This window comes from Rattus norvegicus, chromosome 4 (assembly GCF_021556685.1).
Source record: "Rattus norvegicus strain SHRSP/BbbUtx chromosome 4, alternate assembly SHRSP_T2T, whole genome shotgun sequence".
Taxonomy (NCBI): Eukaryota; Metazoa; Chordata; class Mammalia; order Rodentia; family Muridae; genus Rattus; species Rattus norvegicus.
This window is the reverse complement of record NC_141537.1, coordinates 158,266,379-158,285,671: the sequence shown is the minus strand read 5'-3', so window position 1 is coordinate 158,285,671 and position 19,293 is coordinate 158,266,379. Positions and strand designations below refer to the sequence as shown.

Genomic DNA, 19,293 nt, shown 5'->3' with positions numbered 1-19,293 from the left:
CAAATAATATAAAGTACCTCGGTGTGACTTTAACCAAGCAAGTAAAAGATCTGTACAATAAGAACTTCAAGACACTGAGGAAAGAAATTGAAGAAGACCTCAGAAGATGGAAAGATCTCCCATGCTCATGGATTGGCAGGATTAATATAGTAAAAATGGCCATTTTACCAAAAGCAATCTACAGATTCAATGCAATCCCCATCAAAATACCAATCCAATTCTTCAAAGAGTTAGACAGAACAATTTGCAAATTCATCTGGAATAACAAAAAACCCAGGATAACTAAGGCTATCCTCAACAATAAAAGGACTTCCGGGGGAATCACTATCCCTGAACTCAAGCAGTATTACAGAGCAATAGTGTTAAAAACTGCATGGTATTGGTACAGAGACAGACAGATAGACCAATGGAATAGAATTGAAGACCCAGAAATGAACCCACACACCTATGGTCACTTGATTTTTGACAAAGGAGCCAAAACCATCCAATGGAAAAAAGATAGCATTTTCAGCAAATGGTGCTGGTTCAACTGGAGGTCAACATGTAGAAGAATGCAGATCGATCCATGCCTATCACCCTGTACAAAGCTTAAGTCCAAGTGGATCAAGGACCTCCACATCAAACCAGACACACTCAAACTAATAGAAGAAAAACTAGGGAAGCATCTGGAACACATGGGCACTGGAAAAAATTTCCTGAACAAAACACCAATGGCTTATGCTCTAAGATCAAGAATCGACAAATGGGATCTCATAAAACTGCAAAGCTTCTGTAAGGCAAAGGACACTGTGGTTAGGACAAAACGGCAACCAACAGATTGGGAAAAGATCTTTACCAATCCTACAACAGATAGAGGCCTTATATCCAAAATATACAAAGAACTCAAGAAGTTAGACCGCAGGGAAACAGATAACCCTATTAAAAAATGGGGTTCAGAGCTAAACAAAGAATTCACAGCTGAGGAATGCCGAATGACTGAGAAACACATAAAGAAATGTTCAACATCTTTAGTCATAAGGGAAATGCAAATCAAAACAACCCTGAGATTTCACCTCACACCAGTGCGATTGGCTAAGATCAAAAACTCAGGTGACAGCAGATGCTGGCGAGGATGTGGAGAAAGAGGAACACTCCTCCATTGTTGGTGGGATTGCAGACTGGTAAAACCATTCTGGTAATCAGTCTGGAGGTTCCTCAGAAAATTGGACATTGAACTGCCTGAGGATCCAGCTACACCTCTCTTGGGCATATACCCAAAAGATGCCTCAACATATAAAAGAGACACGTGCTCCACTATGTTCATCGCAGCCTTATTTATAATAGCCAGAACCTGGAAAGAACCCAGATACCCTTCAACAGAGGAATGGATACAGAAAATGTGGTACATCTACACAATGGAATATTACTCAGCTATCAAAAACAACGAGTTTATGAAATTCATAGGCAAATGGTTGGAACTGGAAAATATCATCCTGAGTGAGCTAACCCAATCACAGAAAGACATACATGGTATGCACTCATTGATAAGTAGCTATTAGCCCAAATGCTTGAATTACCCTAGATCCCTAGAACAAACGAAACTCAAGACGGATGATCAAAAGGTGAATGCTTCACTCCTTCTTTAAATGAGGAAAAAGAATACCCTTGGCAGGGAAGGGAGAGGCAAAGATTAAAACAGAGACTGAAGGAACACCCATTCAGAGCCTGCCCCACATGTGGCCCATACATATACAGCCACCCAATTAGACAAGATGGATGAAGCAAAGAAGTGCAGACCGACAGGAGCCGGATGTAGATCGCTCCTGAGAGACACAGCCAGAATACAGCAAATATAGAGGCGAATGCCAGCAGCAAACCACTGAACTGAGAATAGGTCCCCTATTGAAGGAATCAGAGAAAGAACTGGAAGAGCTTGAAGGGGCTCGAGACCCCAAAAGTACAACAATGCCAAGCAACCAGAGCTTCCAGGGACTAAGCCACTACCTAAAGACTATACATGGACTGACCCTGGACTCTGACCCCATAGGTAGCAATGAATATCCTAGTAAGAGCACCAGTGGAAGGGGAAGCCCTGGGTCCTGCTAAGACTGAACCCCCAGTGAACTAGTCTATGGGGGGAGGGCGGCAATGGGGGGAGGGTTGGGAGGGGAACACCCATAAGGAAGGGGAGGGGGGAGGGGGATGTTTGCCCGGAAACCGGGAAAGGGAATAACACTCGAAATGTATATAAGAAATACTCAAGTTAATAAAAAAAAAAAAAAGACAAAAATTAACAAACTGGATACGCAACGAGGACCCTGCATTCTGCTGCCTACAGGAAACACACCTCAGAGACAAAGACAGACACTGCCTCAGAGTGAAAGGCTGGAAAACAACTTCCCAAGCAAATGGTCAGAAGAAGCAACCTGGAGTACCCATTCTAATATCAAATAAAATCAATTATCAACTAAAAGTCATCAAAAAAGATGAGGAAGGACATTTCATATTCATCAAAGGAAAAATCCACCAAGATGAACTCTCAATCCTAAATATCTATGCCCCAAATACAAGGGCACCTATATAAGTAAAAGAAACCTTACTAAAGCTCAAAACACACATTGCACCTCACGCAATAATAGTAGGAGATTTCAACACCCCACTCTCATCAATGGACAGATCATGGAAACAGAAATTAAACAGAGACATAGACAGACTAAGAGAAGTCATGAGCCAAATGGACTTAACGGATATTTATAGAACATTCTATCCTAAAGCAAAAGGATATACCTTCTTCTCAGCTGCTCATGGTACTTTCTCCAAAATTGACCATATAATTGGTCAAAAAACGGGCCTCAACAGGTACAGAAAGATAGAAATAATCCCATGCGTGCTATCAGACCACCACAGCCTAAAACTGGTCTTCAATAACAATAAGGGAAGAATGCCCCCATACACGTGGAAATTGAACAATGCTCTACTCAATGATAACCTGGTCAAGGAAGAAATAAAGAAAGAAATCAAAGACTTTTTAGAATTTAATGAAAATGAAGGTACAACATACCCAAACTTATGGGACATAATGAAAGCTGTGCTAAGAGGAAAACTCATAGCGCTGAGTGCCTGCAGAAAGAAACAGGAAAGAGCATATGTCAGCAGCTTGACAGCACACCTAAAAGCTCTAGAACAAAAAGAAGCAAATACACCCAGGAGGAGTAGAAGGCAGGAAATAATCAAACTCAGGGCTGAAATCAACCAAGTAGAAACAAAAAGGACCATAGAAAGAATCAACAGAACCAAAAAGTTGGTTCTTTGAGAAAATCAACAAGATAGATAAACCCTTAGCCAGACTAACGAGAGGACACAGAGAGTGTGTCCAAATTAACAAAATCAGAAATGAAAAGGGAGACATAACTACAGATTCAGAGGAAATTCAAAAAATCATCAGATCTTACTAGAAAAGCCTATATTCAACAAAACTTGAAAATCTACAGGAAATGGACAATTTCCTAGACAGATACCAGGTGCCGAAGTTAAATCAGGAACAGATAAACCAGTTAAACAACCCCATAACTCCTAAGGAAATAGAAGCAGTCATTAAAGGTCTCCCAACCAAAAAGAGCCCAGGTCCAGACGGGTTTAGTGCAGAATTCTATCAAACCTTCATAGAAGACCTCATACCAATATTATCCAAACTATTCCACAAAATTGAAACAGATGGAGCACTACCGAATTCCGTCTATGAAGCCACAATTACTCTTATACCTAAACCACACAAAGACCCAACAAAGAAAGAGAACTTCAGACCAATTTCCCTTATGAATATCGACACAAAAATACTCAATAAAATTCTGGCAAACCGAATCCAAGAGCACATCAAAACAATCATCCACCATGATCAAGTAGGCTTCATCCCAGGCATGCAGGGATGGTTTAATATACAAAAAACCATCAACATGATCCATTATATAAACAAACTGAAAGAACAAAACCACATGATCATTTCATTAGATGCTGAGAAAGCATTTGACAAAATTCAACACCACTTCATGATAAAAGTCCTGGAAAGAATAGGAATTCAAGGCCCATACCTAAACATAGTAAAAGCCATATACAGCAAACCAGTTGCTACCATTAAACTAAATGGAGAGAAATTTGAAGCAATCCCACTAAAATCAGGGACTAGACAAGGCTGCCCACTCTCTCCCTCCTTACTCAATATAGTTCTTGAAGTTCTAGCCAGAGCAATCAGACAACAAAAGCAGGTCAAGGGGATACAGATTGGCAAAGAAGAAGTCAAAATATCACTATTTGCAGATGATATGGTAGTATATTTAAGCAATCCCAAAAGTTCCACCAGAGAACTACTAAAGCTGATAAACAACTTCAGCAAAGTGGCTGGGTATAAAATTAACTCAAATAAATCAGTAGCCTTCCTCTACACAAAAGAGAAACAAGCCGAGAAAGAAATTAGGGAAACGACACCCTTCATAATAGACCCAAATAATATAAAGTACCTCGGTGTGACTTTAACAAAGCAAGTAAAAGATCTGTACAATAAGAACTTCAAGACTCTGAAGAAAGAAATTGAAGAAGACCTCAGAAGATGAAAAGATCTCCCATGATCATGGATTGGCAGGATTAATATAGTAAAAATGGCCATTTTACCAAAAGCAATCTACAGATTCAATGCAATCCCCATCAAAATACCAATCCAATTCTTCAAAGAGTTAGACAGAACAATTTGCAAACTCATCTGGAATAACAAAAAACCCAGGAGAGCTAAAACTATCCTCAACAATAAAAGGACTTCCGGGGGAATCACTATCCCTGAACTCAAGCAGTATTACAGAGCAATAGTGATAAAAACTCCATGGTATTGGTACAGAGAGAGACAGATAGACCAATGGAACAGAATTGAAGACCCAGAAATGAACCCACACACCTATGGTCACTTGATTTTTGGCAAAGGAGCCAAAACCATCCAATGGAAAAAAGATAGCATTTTCAGCAAATGGTGCTGGTTCAACTGGAGGTCAACATGTAGAAGAATGCAGATCGATCCATTCTTATCACCCTGTACAAAGCTTAAGTCCAAGTGGATCAAGGACCTCCACATCAAACCAGACACACTCAAACTAATAGAAGAAAAACTAGGGAAGCATCTGGAACACATGGGCACTGGAAAAAATTTCCTGAACAAAACACCAATGGCTTATGCTCTAAGATCAAGAATCGACAAATGGGATCTCATAAAACTGCAAAGCTTCTGTAAGGCAAAGGACACTGTGGTTAGGACAAAACGGCAACCAACAGATTGGGAAAAGATCTTTACCAATCCTACAACAGATAGAGGCCTTATATCCAAAATATACAAAGAACTCAAGAACTTAGACCGCAGGGAGACAGATAACCCTATTAAAAAATGGGGTTCAGAGCTAAACAAAGAATTCACAGCTGAGGAATGCCGAATGGCTGAGAAACACCTAAAGAAATGTTCAACATCTTTAGTCATAAGGGAAATGCAAATCAAAACAACCCTGAGATTTCACCTCACACCAGTGAGAATGGCTAAGATCAAAAACTCAGGGGACAGCAGATGCTGGCGAGGATGTGGAGAAAGAGGAACACTCCTCCATTGTTGGTGGAATTGCAGACTGGTACAACCATTCTGGAAATCAGTCTGGAGGTTCCTCAGAAAATTGGACATTGAACTGCCTGAGGATCCAGCTATACCTCTCTTGGGCATATACCCAAAAGATGCCTCAACATATAAAAGAGACACGTGCTCCACTATGTTCATCGCAGCCTTATTTATAATAGCCGGAAGGTGGAAAGAACCCAGATGCCCTTCAACAGAGGAATGGATATAGAAAATGTGGTATATCTACACAATGGAATATTACTCAGCTATCAACAACAATGACTTTATGAAATTCGTAGGCAAATGGTTGGAACTGGAAAATATCATCCTGAGTGAGCTAACACAATCACAGAAAGACATACATGGTATGCACTCATTGATAAGTAGCTATTAGCCCAAATGCTTGAATTACCCTAGATGCCTAGAACAAATGAAACTCATGACGGATGATCAAAATGTGAATGCTTCACTCCTTCTTTATCTTTTTTTTTTCAGAGCTGGGGACCGAACCCAGGGCCTTGCGCTTCCTAGGCAAGCGCTCTACCACTGAGCTAAATCCCCAACCCCATCACTCCTTCTTTAAAAGGGGAACAAGAATACCCTTGGCAGGGAATAGAGAGGCAAAGATTAAAACAGAGACTGAAGGAACACCCATTCAGAGCCTGCCCCACATGTGGCCCATACATATACAGCCACCCAATTAGACAAGATGGATGAAGCAAAGAAGTGCAGACCGACAGGAGCCGGATGTAGATCGCTCCTGAGAGACACAGCCAGAATACAGCAAATACAGAGGCGAATGCCAGCAGCAAACCACTGAACTGAGAATAGGACCCCCGTTGAAGGAATCAGAGAAAGAACTGGAAGAGCTTGAAGGGGCTCGAGACCCCATATGCACAACAATGCCAAGCAACCAGAGCTTCCAGGGACTAAGCCACTACCTAAAGACTATACATGGACTGACCCTGGACTCTGACCTCATAGGTAGCAATGAATATCCTAGTAAGAGCACCAGTGGAAGGGGAAGCCCTGGGTCCTGCTAAGACTGAACCCCCAGTGAACTAGACTGTTGGGGGGAGGGTGGCAATGGGGGGAGGGTGGGGAGGGGAATACCCATAAGGAAGGGGAGGGGGGAGGGGGATGTTTGCCCGGAAACCGGGAAAGGGAATAACACTCGAAATGTATAGAAGAAATACTCAAGTTAATAAAAAAAAAGAAAAAGAAAAAAAAAGGATGACTATCTTGTTGCTTTTACTCCCTTGAAAAATGTATTATGGTAATGCACTAATACATACATATATTCTAATATAATATGAGTTTTATATAAATTTAGCAAAAAAAAATTTTTATATGCAATTACATCCCCGTTTCCTTTACTCACTCCACACACACACACACACACACACACACACACACACACACACACCATGTCCCATATTGTGGACAGAATGTTAACTTTTAACAATACACTAAACAGCAAATGCTGGCATTTTTATCATATGACAGCTGGGCTGTCAAAGATTCTCTCCAGACATTTAACCAAGTCATGGGAGGTTGCCTCTCTAATTCTTTAGGATTCCTGGAGCTATTGGGAAGTCTGTTTTAACATGGTAGACCATGAAGCTTTATGCTATTCAGTTCTCTCATAGTTCATGCTAACACATTTATTCATGTTAGGAGCTCACCATTTGAGAAACACTTACCATGTGTCTAAAGTGCTGAGCCTTTGAACCATGAGATGTTCACCCTGACAGTGAAGTGATCCTGAAAACTGAGTTCACACTCATGATCACCACTCATGCTTATATGGTGAACCTCTGTAAATCTATGATGGTCAGAGCTCAGAAGAAATTTCCCTGGTGTGCCTATTTTGTGTTTTGTCATTCATTAGCATTCTAGGAAATGCATACATGAGATCAACGGAAGCTCCTTATTTGGGATCCTCCTAGGCCTCTCTATATATGCCTCTCCCTTTGGTTCTGATTTTTATATTTTGGTATAATAAATCTATAATCCTCATAGAGCATAATCATTAGTTCAGTGGGTCACTGAAGCAACTTATAAATCCTATAGATATCATGGAATTCGCAAAATCTGCAGAGTTGATTATAAATAAAGGCATCCTTGAGAACTACTGAACATAGGGCTTGAGTCTAAACTGAAGACAGTCTTCTGGAGGCATGGCATGAATTTTTAGACTAATTATAATTAGTAAATAAGATAATTTGGTCATGACCTACTAGAAAAGCCAAAGAAACATTTGGGAACAACTGAGGACATACAAGCAAGATCACACATAATTTCAGAAAATCATTATTAAGTTTTCTAAGAGTGATAATGGTATTTGGTACTGAAATATTGACTGAATTTTTACGTAGCAAACTAACCCTCAAATGCCCTATCAAATGAATACATCTGTGCATGCATATGTATATCCATATACAAATTATTAAAATGTTAGCAATCATTGAATATAAATGAGGTAGTTTTATGAGTATTGATACCATTCAGTCAATTTGTTTCAAAATATGCATGATAAGAAGTTGAAAAAGACTTCCAATATGCTAAGCATAGAGGTTCCTCTGGGACATATTGGTCTCCTCAACATCCATTTACAGTGCAGAGGCTGTTCCTAATACAGCAGGCACCAAGGTGGGACACCAAGAATCACTGGAGGAGAAGGTTATGTTTCCTTAAACTTGCTGTTAATGTAGTTCACCCAGTCCAGGATCAACCACCCATTAGAGTCATACAGTACCCATAAAACCTGACACACTAGCCATGGGAACAAAGTTTGGGTATGCTTCCTGGTAGTACAGGTATTGGGAGACATGAGAAGATGCTGATGGAAGAGGACACAAATTACCAGATAAGGCATAAGTACTGAGGGTCAAAGTCACAGTAGCTAACATTATCTCAACCAGTGTGTTGATATTTGCTTAAGAAGATCTTAAATATCCTAAACACACACACACACACACACACACACAGCAACTATGGCAGGTGATAGAGGGTGTTGTCAACCTAATTGTGGTAGCCACTCCATAATACATTTCCACATCAAATCAAGACACTGTAACATGAGTATCCATGATTTATTTGTCAATTATACATCAATGAAGCCAAAGACAGAGAAAAACAGAGAAAGAGGGAAAGAAATGTGTAGAGGGACAACATCAACCAATCCTATTATCAAATAAGACTTTGGAAACCTGGGAATAGGTAGAGAAGTTTATTGCTCCCACATATGCACAGAGAGTCTCCTCTGTAGTCCCTGGTACATGGAAAATTCTCATTATATAAGAAAATGACAAATGATTAAGTAAATTTACACATGTAGCAGTATTATAATATGTATAACCACTGGCTGCGTACCTAAAATTCTGTGGACCTCTCTTTCACATGAAGAACTTTCCAAGCATCTGCGTAGTGGTGGATAACAATGCAATCCCACAGTCAAGGAGAATGTGTGGTTCATAAGTATATTTTTTTCACCTGACAAACCAACTTCTGTTTATCACTGCAAGAGCTATCACTCCAGCCCCATCCAGTATTCTCATGATGATTTATTATAACACATTGTTCATTGTCACTGCTGGGCTCACCTTCATGCCAGAATCTGAAAGGAAGGAAAGAGCATCAGGGTGTTTCCTACAATAATGCTTAAAAAAGAGGAAGCAAGCGTGAGGATGAGGTTAGAATTTATGGAAATCAGATTCAAGAATGTACAAGTCATGTGTTCTCCATCACCCATATCTCACATTTCCCTGGATAACAGGGCTCACAGCACTCAGAGTTCTCCTAGCTTGTTACTTAACTGTTCTTCCAGCACACATCCCAGAGGATACTGTTTCTTCATCCCTAGGTCTTGGTACCAGAGGACAATTGACCCATGATGATATGATGAAAAGTCTCCTCTTATTTTCATGTTTCAATAACCCTTCCTTTTCATTTTACAATGGAATTTTTCAGAGACTGGAAACAAGTTAAAATATCTAGATGACCTACTTATTTCTGTCATCCAGGACTAATAACTTAATAACCTAGATTCCAAGTGTTCTTCTATGAAAACTGAGAATGACCATAGTTATCACTATATATTTCTTACAACAGACATCAGAAAGGATTTGGCAGCATAGTAATAAATTATGAGCTTGTAAATGATTACATAAATATGAAAACATATCAGATTGAGTATAATTTATGAAAAATAACCAGAATCTTGGCATGAATTTTTCTTACAAGGATATAAATAATGGCTGAGGAGGTGGTTAAGACATTAAGAGTGCTTGCTACTTTTCCAGGAAACTTGAGAGTTCTGTTCCCAGCACCCATATTGGTGAGGTCATACCACTTATAATCCCAGCTCCATGGGATCCAACAGTTCATTGTGAGCTTTATGGATTTCCATATATATGTGGCAGACACTCACATAGATACACATATATACACACAAATAAAAGTAAATTAAATTTTATTTTTAAAGATGCAGATGAGACCCATATGCAGCCACCAAACCCAGTCACTATTTCTGATGCCAAGAAGTGCTTGCTGACAGGAGTCAAATATGGATGTCTCCTGAGAGGCTCTGCCAGAGCCTTATAATTACAGATGAGGATGCTTGCAACTAACTATTGGACTGAGCACCAGGATCCCAATGGAGGAGTTGGGGAAAGGACTGAAGGAGCTGAAGGGTTTGCACGCCCATAGGAAGAACAGCAATATCAACCAACCAGACCTTTCAGAGCTCCCAGGGACTAAACCACCAACCAAAGAGTACATATGGAGGGACCCATGGCTCCAGCCGTGTATGTAGCAGAGGACAGCATTTGTCTGGCATCAATAGGAGAAGAAGACCTTGGTCCTATGAAGACTCATTTCTCCAGTGTAGGGTAATGCCAGTGTGTTGAGGTGGGAGTGGATGGGAGGGACTGGGAGCATCTTCATAGAAGGGGGAGGGGGTATGGAGAGGGGAAAAAGGGGGTAACATTTGGAATGTAAATACATAAAATATCCATTAAAATAAATTTTAAAAAAGATGCAGATGAGAAATTGAAACCATAATAAAATACATCTATGGGTAAAGACCTTGCTTGGGTATTTACGATTCTACACTCTTCAAACTCAATTTCCTCATCTCTACTGGGAATATTAGCAATGTGTGTTCCACAGGACTCCTGTAATGAGCACATGGAAGAGTAAAAGGAACTCCATCCCCATCAGTTACACCAGGAGGGAGCTATTCTAGCTTCGTAACCGACAGCTGGAGCACCATCAATTCTCCTCATGATACAGGAGCAAGGACTTCTCTACATAACTCTAGACTCACGTGGCATTCCCATTGTATGGTGTCTGATCGACCCATTGCCATTGTCGATGACCTGGATCTGAAAGTCCTATAAAATAAGCAGCATGAGTATCCAGGATCCTGGGCAGGAAATCCTAAGAAGAAAGAAAGAATCAGCCTTCAGCCTCGATTGAATAATTCTTTTCTGTTACAGAATTTTTATAAGATCTTTTAGAAATGATTTTAATGATACAAAATTATAGGGTCTAATATGATGCAATATGCAAATACACAATAATCAAATCCTACCTCATCTCTTTACGCTTTTAAATATATTTCAAGTTTTAAATTAATATCAATAATTTTAGATTTTAGAGGTACACCATGATATTGTAACTGTGTTTTCTGGTCACACAGAGATTAGAGGACAAATGATTAAGGAATAGAAGAAATCTCCCAGGAGTGTGTGTTTTCGCCCACCTCCCCCCACCCAGGACTGCACTTCTCAGATGATAAGAATACAAAGTCTTCATTCATGTTTTCATGACTCTAGAAACAATTTCTGACCATGATCTGAATGAATCCCCATCTCAAACTGACTCCTCCTCCTTTTTTGACCAACACCATTTTTGACAGTTGTGCATGAGAGACTTTTGCACATTTAATCATTGTCTATTGATAACTTCAGCTATTTCATTTCTCATAGCTGACCATGATTCTCCAGATTTGGTCTTGTTTCCCTGCTTCCTGCTCTGTTGGGCAGCTGGTATTGCTATAGGAATCCTTGGAGTGCAGAAATCACAAACTGATGTTTTGAGCAGAAACATTTCAGGCTTCCCTACAGTCAGTCTAGTGTGCTGCATTTTTGATGCCATGGTTCCCTGGTGTTTAGCTCTACTAAAGATGTACAATGCAAAGGTTAAGTTAACCATTCCTGCTTATCTGTTGGAAAGCCTTCTGCCACAGCACCAACACCACATCAACAAAATTCCCTCTAGTAGAAACGGGCAGATATCAGGCCAGCCCCAGACCCCACTCTCTCCCAGGATGCACCTGCTCTTCCTGGCTGTGGATCACCACCAGATGAGCACCTATGCCGGAGCACTTCTCCTCACTCTCCATCCAAGATTCTACTGAGTCAGTGGAAGGGAAGTAGCAGTTGGAATCAAATGGCTTCCAATCCTTTGGGCAACAGCTCCAGACTTTGTCTTTGGGGGGAAAAAGGAAATGTAAGTGTGATGTAATAACGTCATTTTAAAGTTATTTATGTGCAGACATCACATGGAAGCTGGAACTCCCAGCTTCTCCCGGATGCAGCAGTTCCCCTCAGGTGCCAAGAAACCCAAGTCTACCTTCATTATCACTAATGTCAGAGCCCTTTGTCCTACTGGAGTTGTATCAAAGAAATAGAGTATAAAGAACACCCAGACTCTGCAAGAACCAAAAAGCTCTTATATCACATAAATATATACATGTATGTATATGTATATACATATATATAAACAATAAACAACCAAGGCAGCAAAATTTCAGTTACCAGACATGTATTTTTAGTTAGTGATGATAAAAATGGTAGTCAATCTATCCCAACATGCAAGATAAAAGTATAGGTTAATCTGGAAACTTTATTCATGATAGATGTCTCAAGAAGAAAATAGGAAGATTCTGAAAGTAAGTTCTAAAAATACATAAACCATGAACAAATAAAGATATAAAGAGCTGAATGGAAATTTTATATCTAAAAAATACATTTTAAGTATTCTGGGATTAATTACATCTCCTCTTCAGGCAACAGAGATATCAGTGAGCCCTCAACGGGGAGAAACCTAAATGAAATAGAAAACTGACCTCATGGAAAGATCCTAAATGTCAATAGATCAATGTAATCCCCATCAAAATTTCAACATTCTTCATAAGATGCATGAAATCTCAAAATTCATGCGTAAGCACAAAAGATAGCCAAAGCAATCCTGAGGAAAAAAGAATAACGTTGGATGTATCACCATCCTTGACTACAGATTCTGCTACCAGCACAAAAGCACACATGTCGATTGATGGACAGAAACGGGAACCACAAATACAAATCAACTCGGTCACAGCCACCTGATTTCTTGCCAAAAAAATACATACCAGAGGAAGACAGCCTCTTCAACAAGTTGTACTCAGAAAACAAGGTGCCAACATGCAGGAGGATGAAGCTAGACACCTAGCCATTCTGTATAAAACTGACTCTCAAATAGTCTCAATGGATTAAACACCTCAAGATGTAGGCATAGGACAGACTCTGTGGACAAACCTGAGAGCTTCTGTACAGCGAAGGAGACAGTTGAGTGAAGAGTGAGATCTACCTAGAAAGGCAAGAACCTCCCAACGAGCTTAAATGATGTAAGGAAACAAGTGTTTCCCAAAGGTATCTTGCTGAAGACAATAAACTGTAACTATTTAGGGCCATCGGTGTATTCCAAAAACACCTCACTTACAGATGCCAAAGACAGTAGAGAAACTGCTTACTTGGGACCAAAGTGACCCGAGACAGCCTTAAACACCCCCCTCTCCTAAACCTAAGCAATGTAGCTTCATACATCCACCTTTCCAGCTCTGTTTACTAGTAAAACAAATTCTCTGTTTAAGTCTTGAGAAAATCACACTGCAAACTAACACACTGAAGTGCTGCTCTTGCAGAAAACTAAAGTTCAGTTCCCAGCACCCATGACCCCTGGCTCACAAATGCATATAACTCTAGCTCCAGGGGATCTAACACCCTCTTCTGGCCTCTGCAGGCACTACACTCACACACACACACACACACACACACACACACACGGCCTCAGAGAGACACAAGCATATAACATGGTTAGATGGGGGGGCACCCTCATGTCAGGCAGGAGGTAGAGGGATGGGATGGGGGGTATCCGGGAAAGGGGATAACATTTGAAACATAAATAAAGAAAATATCCAATAAAAGAAAGTAGTAAAAGAAAAGTCGAGTGTCCATGTGCTGCGCACACCCGTGCTCACAGGCACGTGCGCACACACACGCACTTGAACTTGAACATAACTCCATGAGATGCTGACATTCACACCACCAGATTTTCTTCATTTCCCAGGAGCTCCTTTCTGTTGCTAATAAAATTCAGTTCAACCCCATAACGACCCTCCCTGAAACTTCTTTCTTTGTTCAAGCTAGGAAGCTACACATCACAACTATGCCTGATTGGAGACCTCTAAAAAAGACTCCACAGGCAGCTGCATAGTGTGACGTCATATCCCCATAGTGATGGGATGGATCTACCTGAGAATCTAGTTGAAAATGTAAGTTTTACCTTCCAAGAGTGAATCCCATTTTGTACACTCCAATTCAGTATAGTTCAGTTCCTTCATAATTGTTTTTTCTTCCAGAAGCTGAGAATATTTTTTAAACAGAACTGTAAAATACAATAAAAACCATTCATTTTCCTGGTAGTACCATGACTACACTCCTTCCTTTTTACTTTCTTGCATTCTTTATAGAAACAAAATCTATAAATGCCCAATTACCTGAATAGTTTAGAGCCTGTCTAGGAATACTCTCCATCACCATAAGCTGAGGGTGGCTGTAGTCCCAGCACTTGGGAATTAGAAGAAAGATCAGAAGTTTTGGGTCATTCTTAACTATAGAGGTTAGTATGGTTAGTTATTAGCCTGGTTGGATGGTTGCTTGTCTTAGATTAGTTGGTTGATTGGTTGGTTGGTTGGTTGGTTGGTTAGTTGGTTAATTAATTGGTTAGTTAATGCCTAGCCTAGGCTGTATGAGACCCTACCACACACAAAAAAAATCCCATCACACTATAGTCAATAAAACCCTACTCCTATTAGACCATAGATATCTCCAGGAAGAGCTGAAAGGAAGGGACAGACCCTTCATCCTGGGTATTCATCAATATTAAATGGACAGCACACTGAAGGACTACATCTTAGATGATAAATTCTTTTTAAGTATGGGCATAACCCAGAAAAGGTGAGGGAGAAATGAGCTGAGATTAATTCTTAGGTTTCCCAAGAATGAGAGTTATAAAAGAACCTGACAATGATCGAAAGGATTTTGTGTTCTCTTTTTTTCCTTTCCCTCCCTCTACCCCAGCTAGCTCTTCATTCTCAGTGTCTTCACATTGTCACAGAGTTCCTAACCTGAAACTGACTTATCATTCCTGGAGAAATGGAATTTTATCTCCCACTCGTTCCTTGAGTTGCCCACCATATTCTGGCTTTTACTTTTGCTAATTTACCAAACTAGTCTTGAAATGGACCGTCAGTGACTCCTCCTGTACACTAGTCAGACCTCTCCCAGAAGGACTTCCCAAATTTACCCAAGTCTGGTTGTTTCCTCCTTAATTCTTGGGAGATGGTAGCTCCCTCCAGTTTTGCCTGCTGCTTGCTGCTGCTTCCTATGCTCATTCCTAAGTGTTTCCTTCTCAACTCGTCTCTCTTAAAATGGGATGCTACACCCAATTCCATCTGTGTTTATTTCTCCTTCAAATTCTTCTTCCTTAGTGATATTGCATTTGCATCTTCCTGGGTTGGTGGGATTGGGGGTTGGGAGTGGAGGGTTTGGGGAGAGATTTGTTTATTTGTTTTGTTAGTCTGTTTTTGTTATTTGCTGCCTATAAGCAAAGGTCTTCTCAAAAATATTCCTCTTTCCTAAAATATGTTAATATGTGCCCAACTGAATCTGAGCCTCTGAGATGATCATAAACAAAACCAAAGTCATATTTCAACCCAAAACTGTTGCTCATCTTATTCCTCTTCAAATAACTTCATGACTGCTGGCTTTATGGGAATATTAAAGTCATGTGCTGTTTCTCTGTGTCCCCTAGTTCCAAGCTATCAATATTAACCAAAACTTTACCCACCTTTAGGTTCAAGTTACCTCCTCGCCTTTGCATCACTAGCATGACCCTTAGATCAAACCTCCATCACTTCTCAAATAGATTCTCAGTGAGTCTTATAATTTCCCCTTCCCTTCATTTTTACACCTCTGCAATAGCACACTTCTATAATTCAATTTTATATGTTACTCATTTCCTACTTCAGCGTCTTCAGTGGTTCTCCGTGTCTGTGGCATATTGGGAAAGTGGGCACACTTTCTAACCTTTCCTATACCCACATCCACTTGGATTATGTCTTTGCAGTTCCATACTCAAGAAACTGGGTCTGTTTTATTTCTCTATCACCTGACTTGAGCTGGGCTGCTTGTAACTGATGCACGACTCCATGAGAATGCATATGTTCACCTAGGACCATGAGAAGAATCTCCCAAGACAGATAAGTCTTGGTGAAGCCACAGAGCAGGAATTATATTAATAGTTCAATTTACCTACTAAACTTTAGGATATGTAATGACTCAGCAACAGCTACAGATAGATAGATAGATAGATAGATAGATAGATAGATAGATAGATAGATAGATAGATAGATAGATAGATAGACATATGATAAAATAAATGACAATTATTTTATAATATGAGTCCAGATTTGTCTGCCCCTGACCATTTCATTTCTTAGTTCTCCATGAAGAACTATATACATTTCAGTAATGCAGGCCTATATTTACCCATATCTCCCATGCTCCCATATGTCTATACCAGTGCCAGCACACAGAGGTCTAGATGTCATCTCCTCCTGGCTTTTCTTAGCCCCAGAGTTTACTTATTACTTCTTACCTAAATTTCTTGAGACTGGAGGCTGTAGCTATTTCTAGACTCTCTGACATGATGCCCAATACATAGTAAATGAATATTACTAATTGTTGAATGCTAAATATAATGCCTACATAGAATACAGTTTATGGTTTTTAATTTTTGATGAATGTGAAAGCTAATCTACAGAGAAATCCACTGTTTTCTAAATTAGCTTTCAGGTCTCACACAGTCTGGGATGGAAAAAAAATTATATAATTGAAAGGAGCTCCACTGGAGCTCTATCCCTGGAATAGCCTGGTCCATGACTTCTCATCCCCTACTCATTCTAAAAGATGAGCATCTGGGTGTCCAGTGGGGCTGACTTCTAAATACTACTGAGGAAACACAGACTCATCCTCAGTACTGAAATCTAACATAGATGCTCCAGGACATGCTTCTCTAACCAGAATGAACCAGAATTGGTTCCATCATTTTTACAGAAGAGTAATTCTGAAACAGATCAAAATTCACAATATTATCTATAGCCCCAGAATAAGTTTCTTTTCCAGGTTTCCGGGTAGCTGTCTGTCTAATGGGTGCCATCTCTTTTCTTTGCTTACTTGCTCCACTGCATACTTACTGATCAGAGCACTGGAGAATAAGATTGTCAACAGCAGGAAATAGATTATGAGTGAGGTAAAGAGGACCTTGGAGAACTTGTGGCAACTTTTCTGAGACTTGCTCTTCTTTGGGGGATCTGAAAGACAAACAAAATTCATTTCTTGAGTTCTGTTATTTCCTCTTCCTTCTCCTATTCTGTTCCTGTACCTGATAAACACTAATAATGTAATGTTTGAAATAAGAAAATGTAAATATGAAACAATCAGGTTAATTATGGAAACATTCCAAAATATAAAATAATTCATTCCTGACATTGAGAATAATTGTTGCCAATATTTTGATATTCATCTTCCAACAAGTTTAAAGCTCTCACACATAAATGTATATTTTCTAGAATTGGCACATCATAAATACTGATTTGTGACTATCATTTTCTTTGACATTAAATTATATTTTTTTCCTTTATGATTTTTTATCTTATTTTTGAGACAGGGACTTGGTATGTACTCAAGGTAGACCATGAATTCATTATGTAGTCCAAGCTGGCCTCAAACTTATAGCAAACCCCCATTTCAGCCTCCTGAGTTTTGCTATTACAGGGCAATACATCCAACTTTTTTTAATATCATCATGTCTTCTTTATCAGTTTTGTAATGACTGCAGAGTATTTCATTATATACTTGTAAAGTCTTCCCTTTTGTTTCCAACTTCAAAATCTGTGATAGTCAAGAAGTCTTTGCATACCTTTGCATACCTTTATGGTAAAAATCGCTGCATTTTTTGGTCACTACTTCTAAAAGACTTATGATACTTTCCAACCATGTGTAAGGTCCTGTGTTCTGTCTCCATCACTGGGATGAGAAGAGTGAAAGGACCCAACACTTAGATGCCAAACAAATTATGCTATGTTATCAAATAGAGAGCGGGAATTACTATACTGTGGCCTAACTTTTGAAACAATATGGTACACATATTTATGTGTATTTATATGTAGAAAAGATACAATATATACATATGGCATTATTTTTCTCTAGATGATAAAATAAAGACACTTCCTCTTTTACCGTGATCTTTCACGTCTGTCTACAAGCAACGCACTTGGCTGAGGCTCCAGGGACCCGCAGACACGGCAGCATCCAAGACCATCTGTCTTTGTCCTTTACTCAAACACTAACTGGGAGCAGCAGAAAATGCTTTCTTACCTGGCCGAAAGTCTGTGTCGATGTCTGAGGAGTCATATTTATTTTTGAAGTTCGTGTTAATATAAATGTTTTCTGAAAACATGTTGAGAAGAAATTTTCCCCTGCCCTCAGAAGATGTGTGTCATCCCGTCTTTCATACTGAACAGGAAACAAATGTAACAGCAAAGTATCCCGATACCGACTGGAGCTGAGAGGCAGTAAAAGACAGCTGTCCTCAGCTTGCAGCACGAGATCTACTCTCCTGACCTGCCAAGAGATTATCGCAGACCGAAAATGCACCCAGTCCAATCGTACAATTACAGCGATACCAAGAACTCAGTGGGGGGAGAAGAAAACAGGAAGGAATGGAAAAAAGAGGAAGCAGTCCATTAGAGAAGTCAAATTCTTTACAGAGATTCTGACACTAACCCTGAGCCAACATCCACAGTAAAGCCTCCCTTCCCCAGCGTGTGCTAATTTCTACTCCTGATCTCCGCAGCTGCCAGTTGGCCTTCCTGGGGCTCTAACACCATACTCAAGACCCTGCCATGAACAGAAGCATTCTTCATCCCAAAGGCACCTAGTACACACCCTAGACTGTGGCACCACATGGGGACAGTGTCTCTTCACCCGGCTCGGTCTCTGGAACCTGCGCCAGGTCTACTTTATGCATGGACACTCTTTAACCTGCCTGGGTTCTGAAAGCCCATTTCCTTCGCATCCACCAAGGATTCTCTCTTTATCTTAAAAGAGAGTTTCCAGCCTGTGTTCTCCATTCCCACACCCTGTGCCTCCCCTGACTCCTGAGACCCATGCCTGATTTACCCTCTGTGAAGGAAGGTCCAGTCATCCGGCTTAGTCTTCAAATCTCAGCCTGACTTGGAGCCAACACTCTGCACGGTGCGCATGCTCACCTCCTCCAAATGC

General features: G+C 40.1%; 1 protein-coding gene across 1 annotated transcript; it reads right to left on the bottom strand.

The window, feature by feature from the left end:
- Positions 1-9,062: 9,062 nt before the first annotated feature.
- On the bottom strand, positions 9,063-18,502 carry Clec4a3 (C-type lectin domain family 4, member A3). The gene is made up of 6 exons (NM_001005891.1): positions 18,388-18,502; positions 17,205-17,321; positions 14,231-14,332; positions 11,961-12,115; positions 10,950-11,062; positions 9,063-9,239 (listed from the first exon to the last, which is right to left on the bottom strand). Exons 1-6 carry the CDS (start codon positions 18,467-18,469, stop codon positions 9,095-9,097), a joined length of 714 nt encoding a protein of 237 aa, NP_001005891.1. The 5' UTR covers positions 18,470-18,502; the 3' UTR covers positions 9,063-9,094.
- Positions 18,503-19,293: the final 791 nt, after the last annotated feature.

Coding starts and splice junctions, on each gene's coding strand:
- Clec4a3 (NM_001005891.1), bottom strand. CDS start 18,469: ATGTTTTCAGAAAACATTTATATTAACACGAACTTCAAAAATAAATAT. Junction 12,116..14,230: donor ATGGGATTCACTCTTGGAAG/GTAAAACTTACA, acceptor TTCCCCCCAAAG/ACAAAGTCTGGAGCTGTTGC. Junction 11,063..11,960: donor TCCACAGCCAGGAAGAGCAG/GTGCATCCTGGG, acceptor CTTTCTTCTTAG/GATTTCCTGCCCAGGATCCT.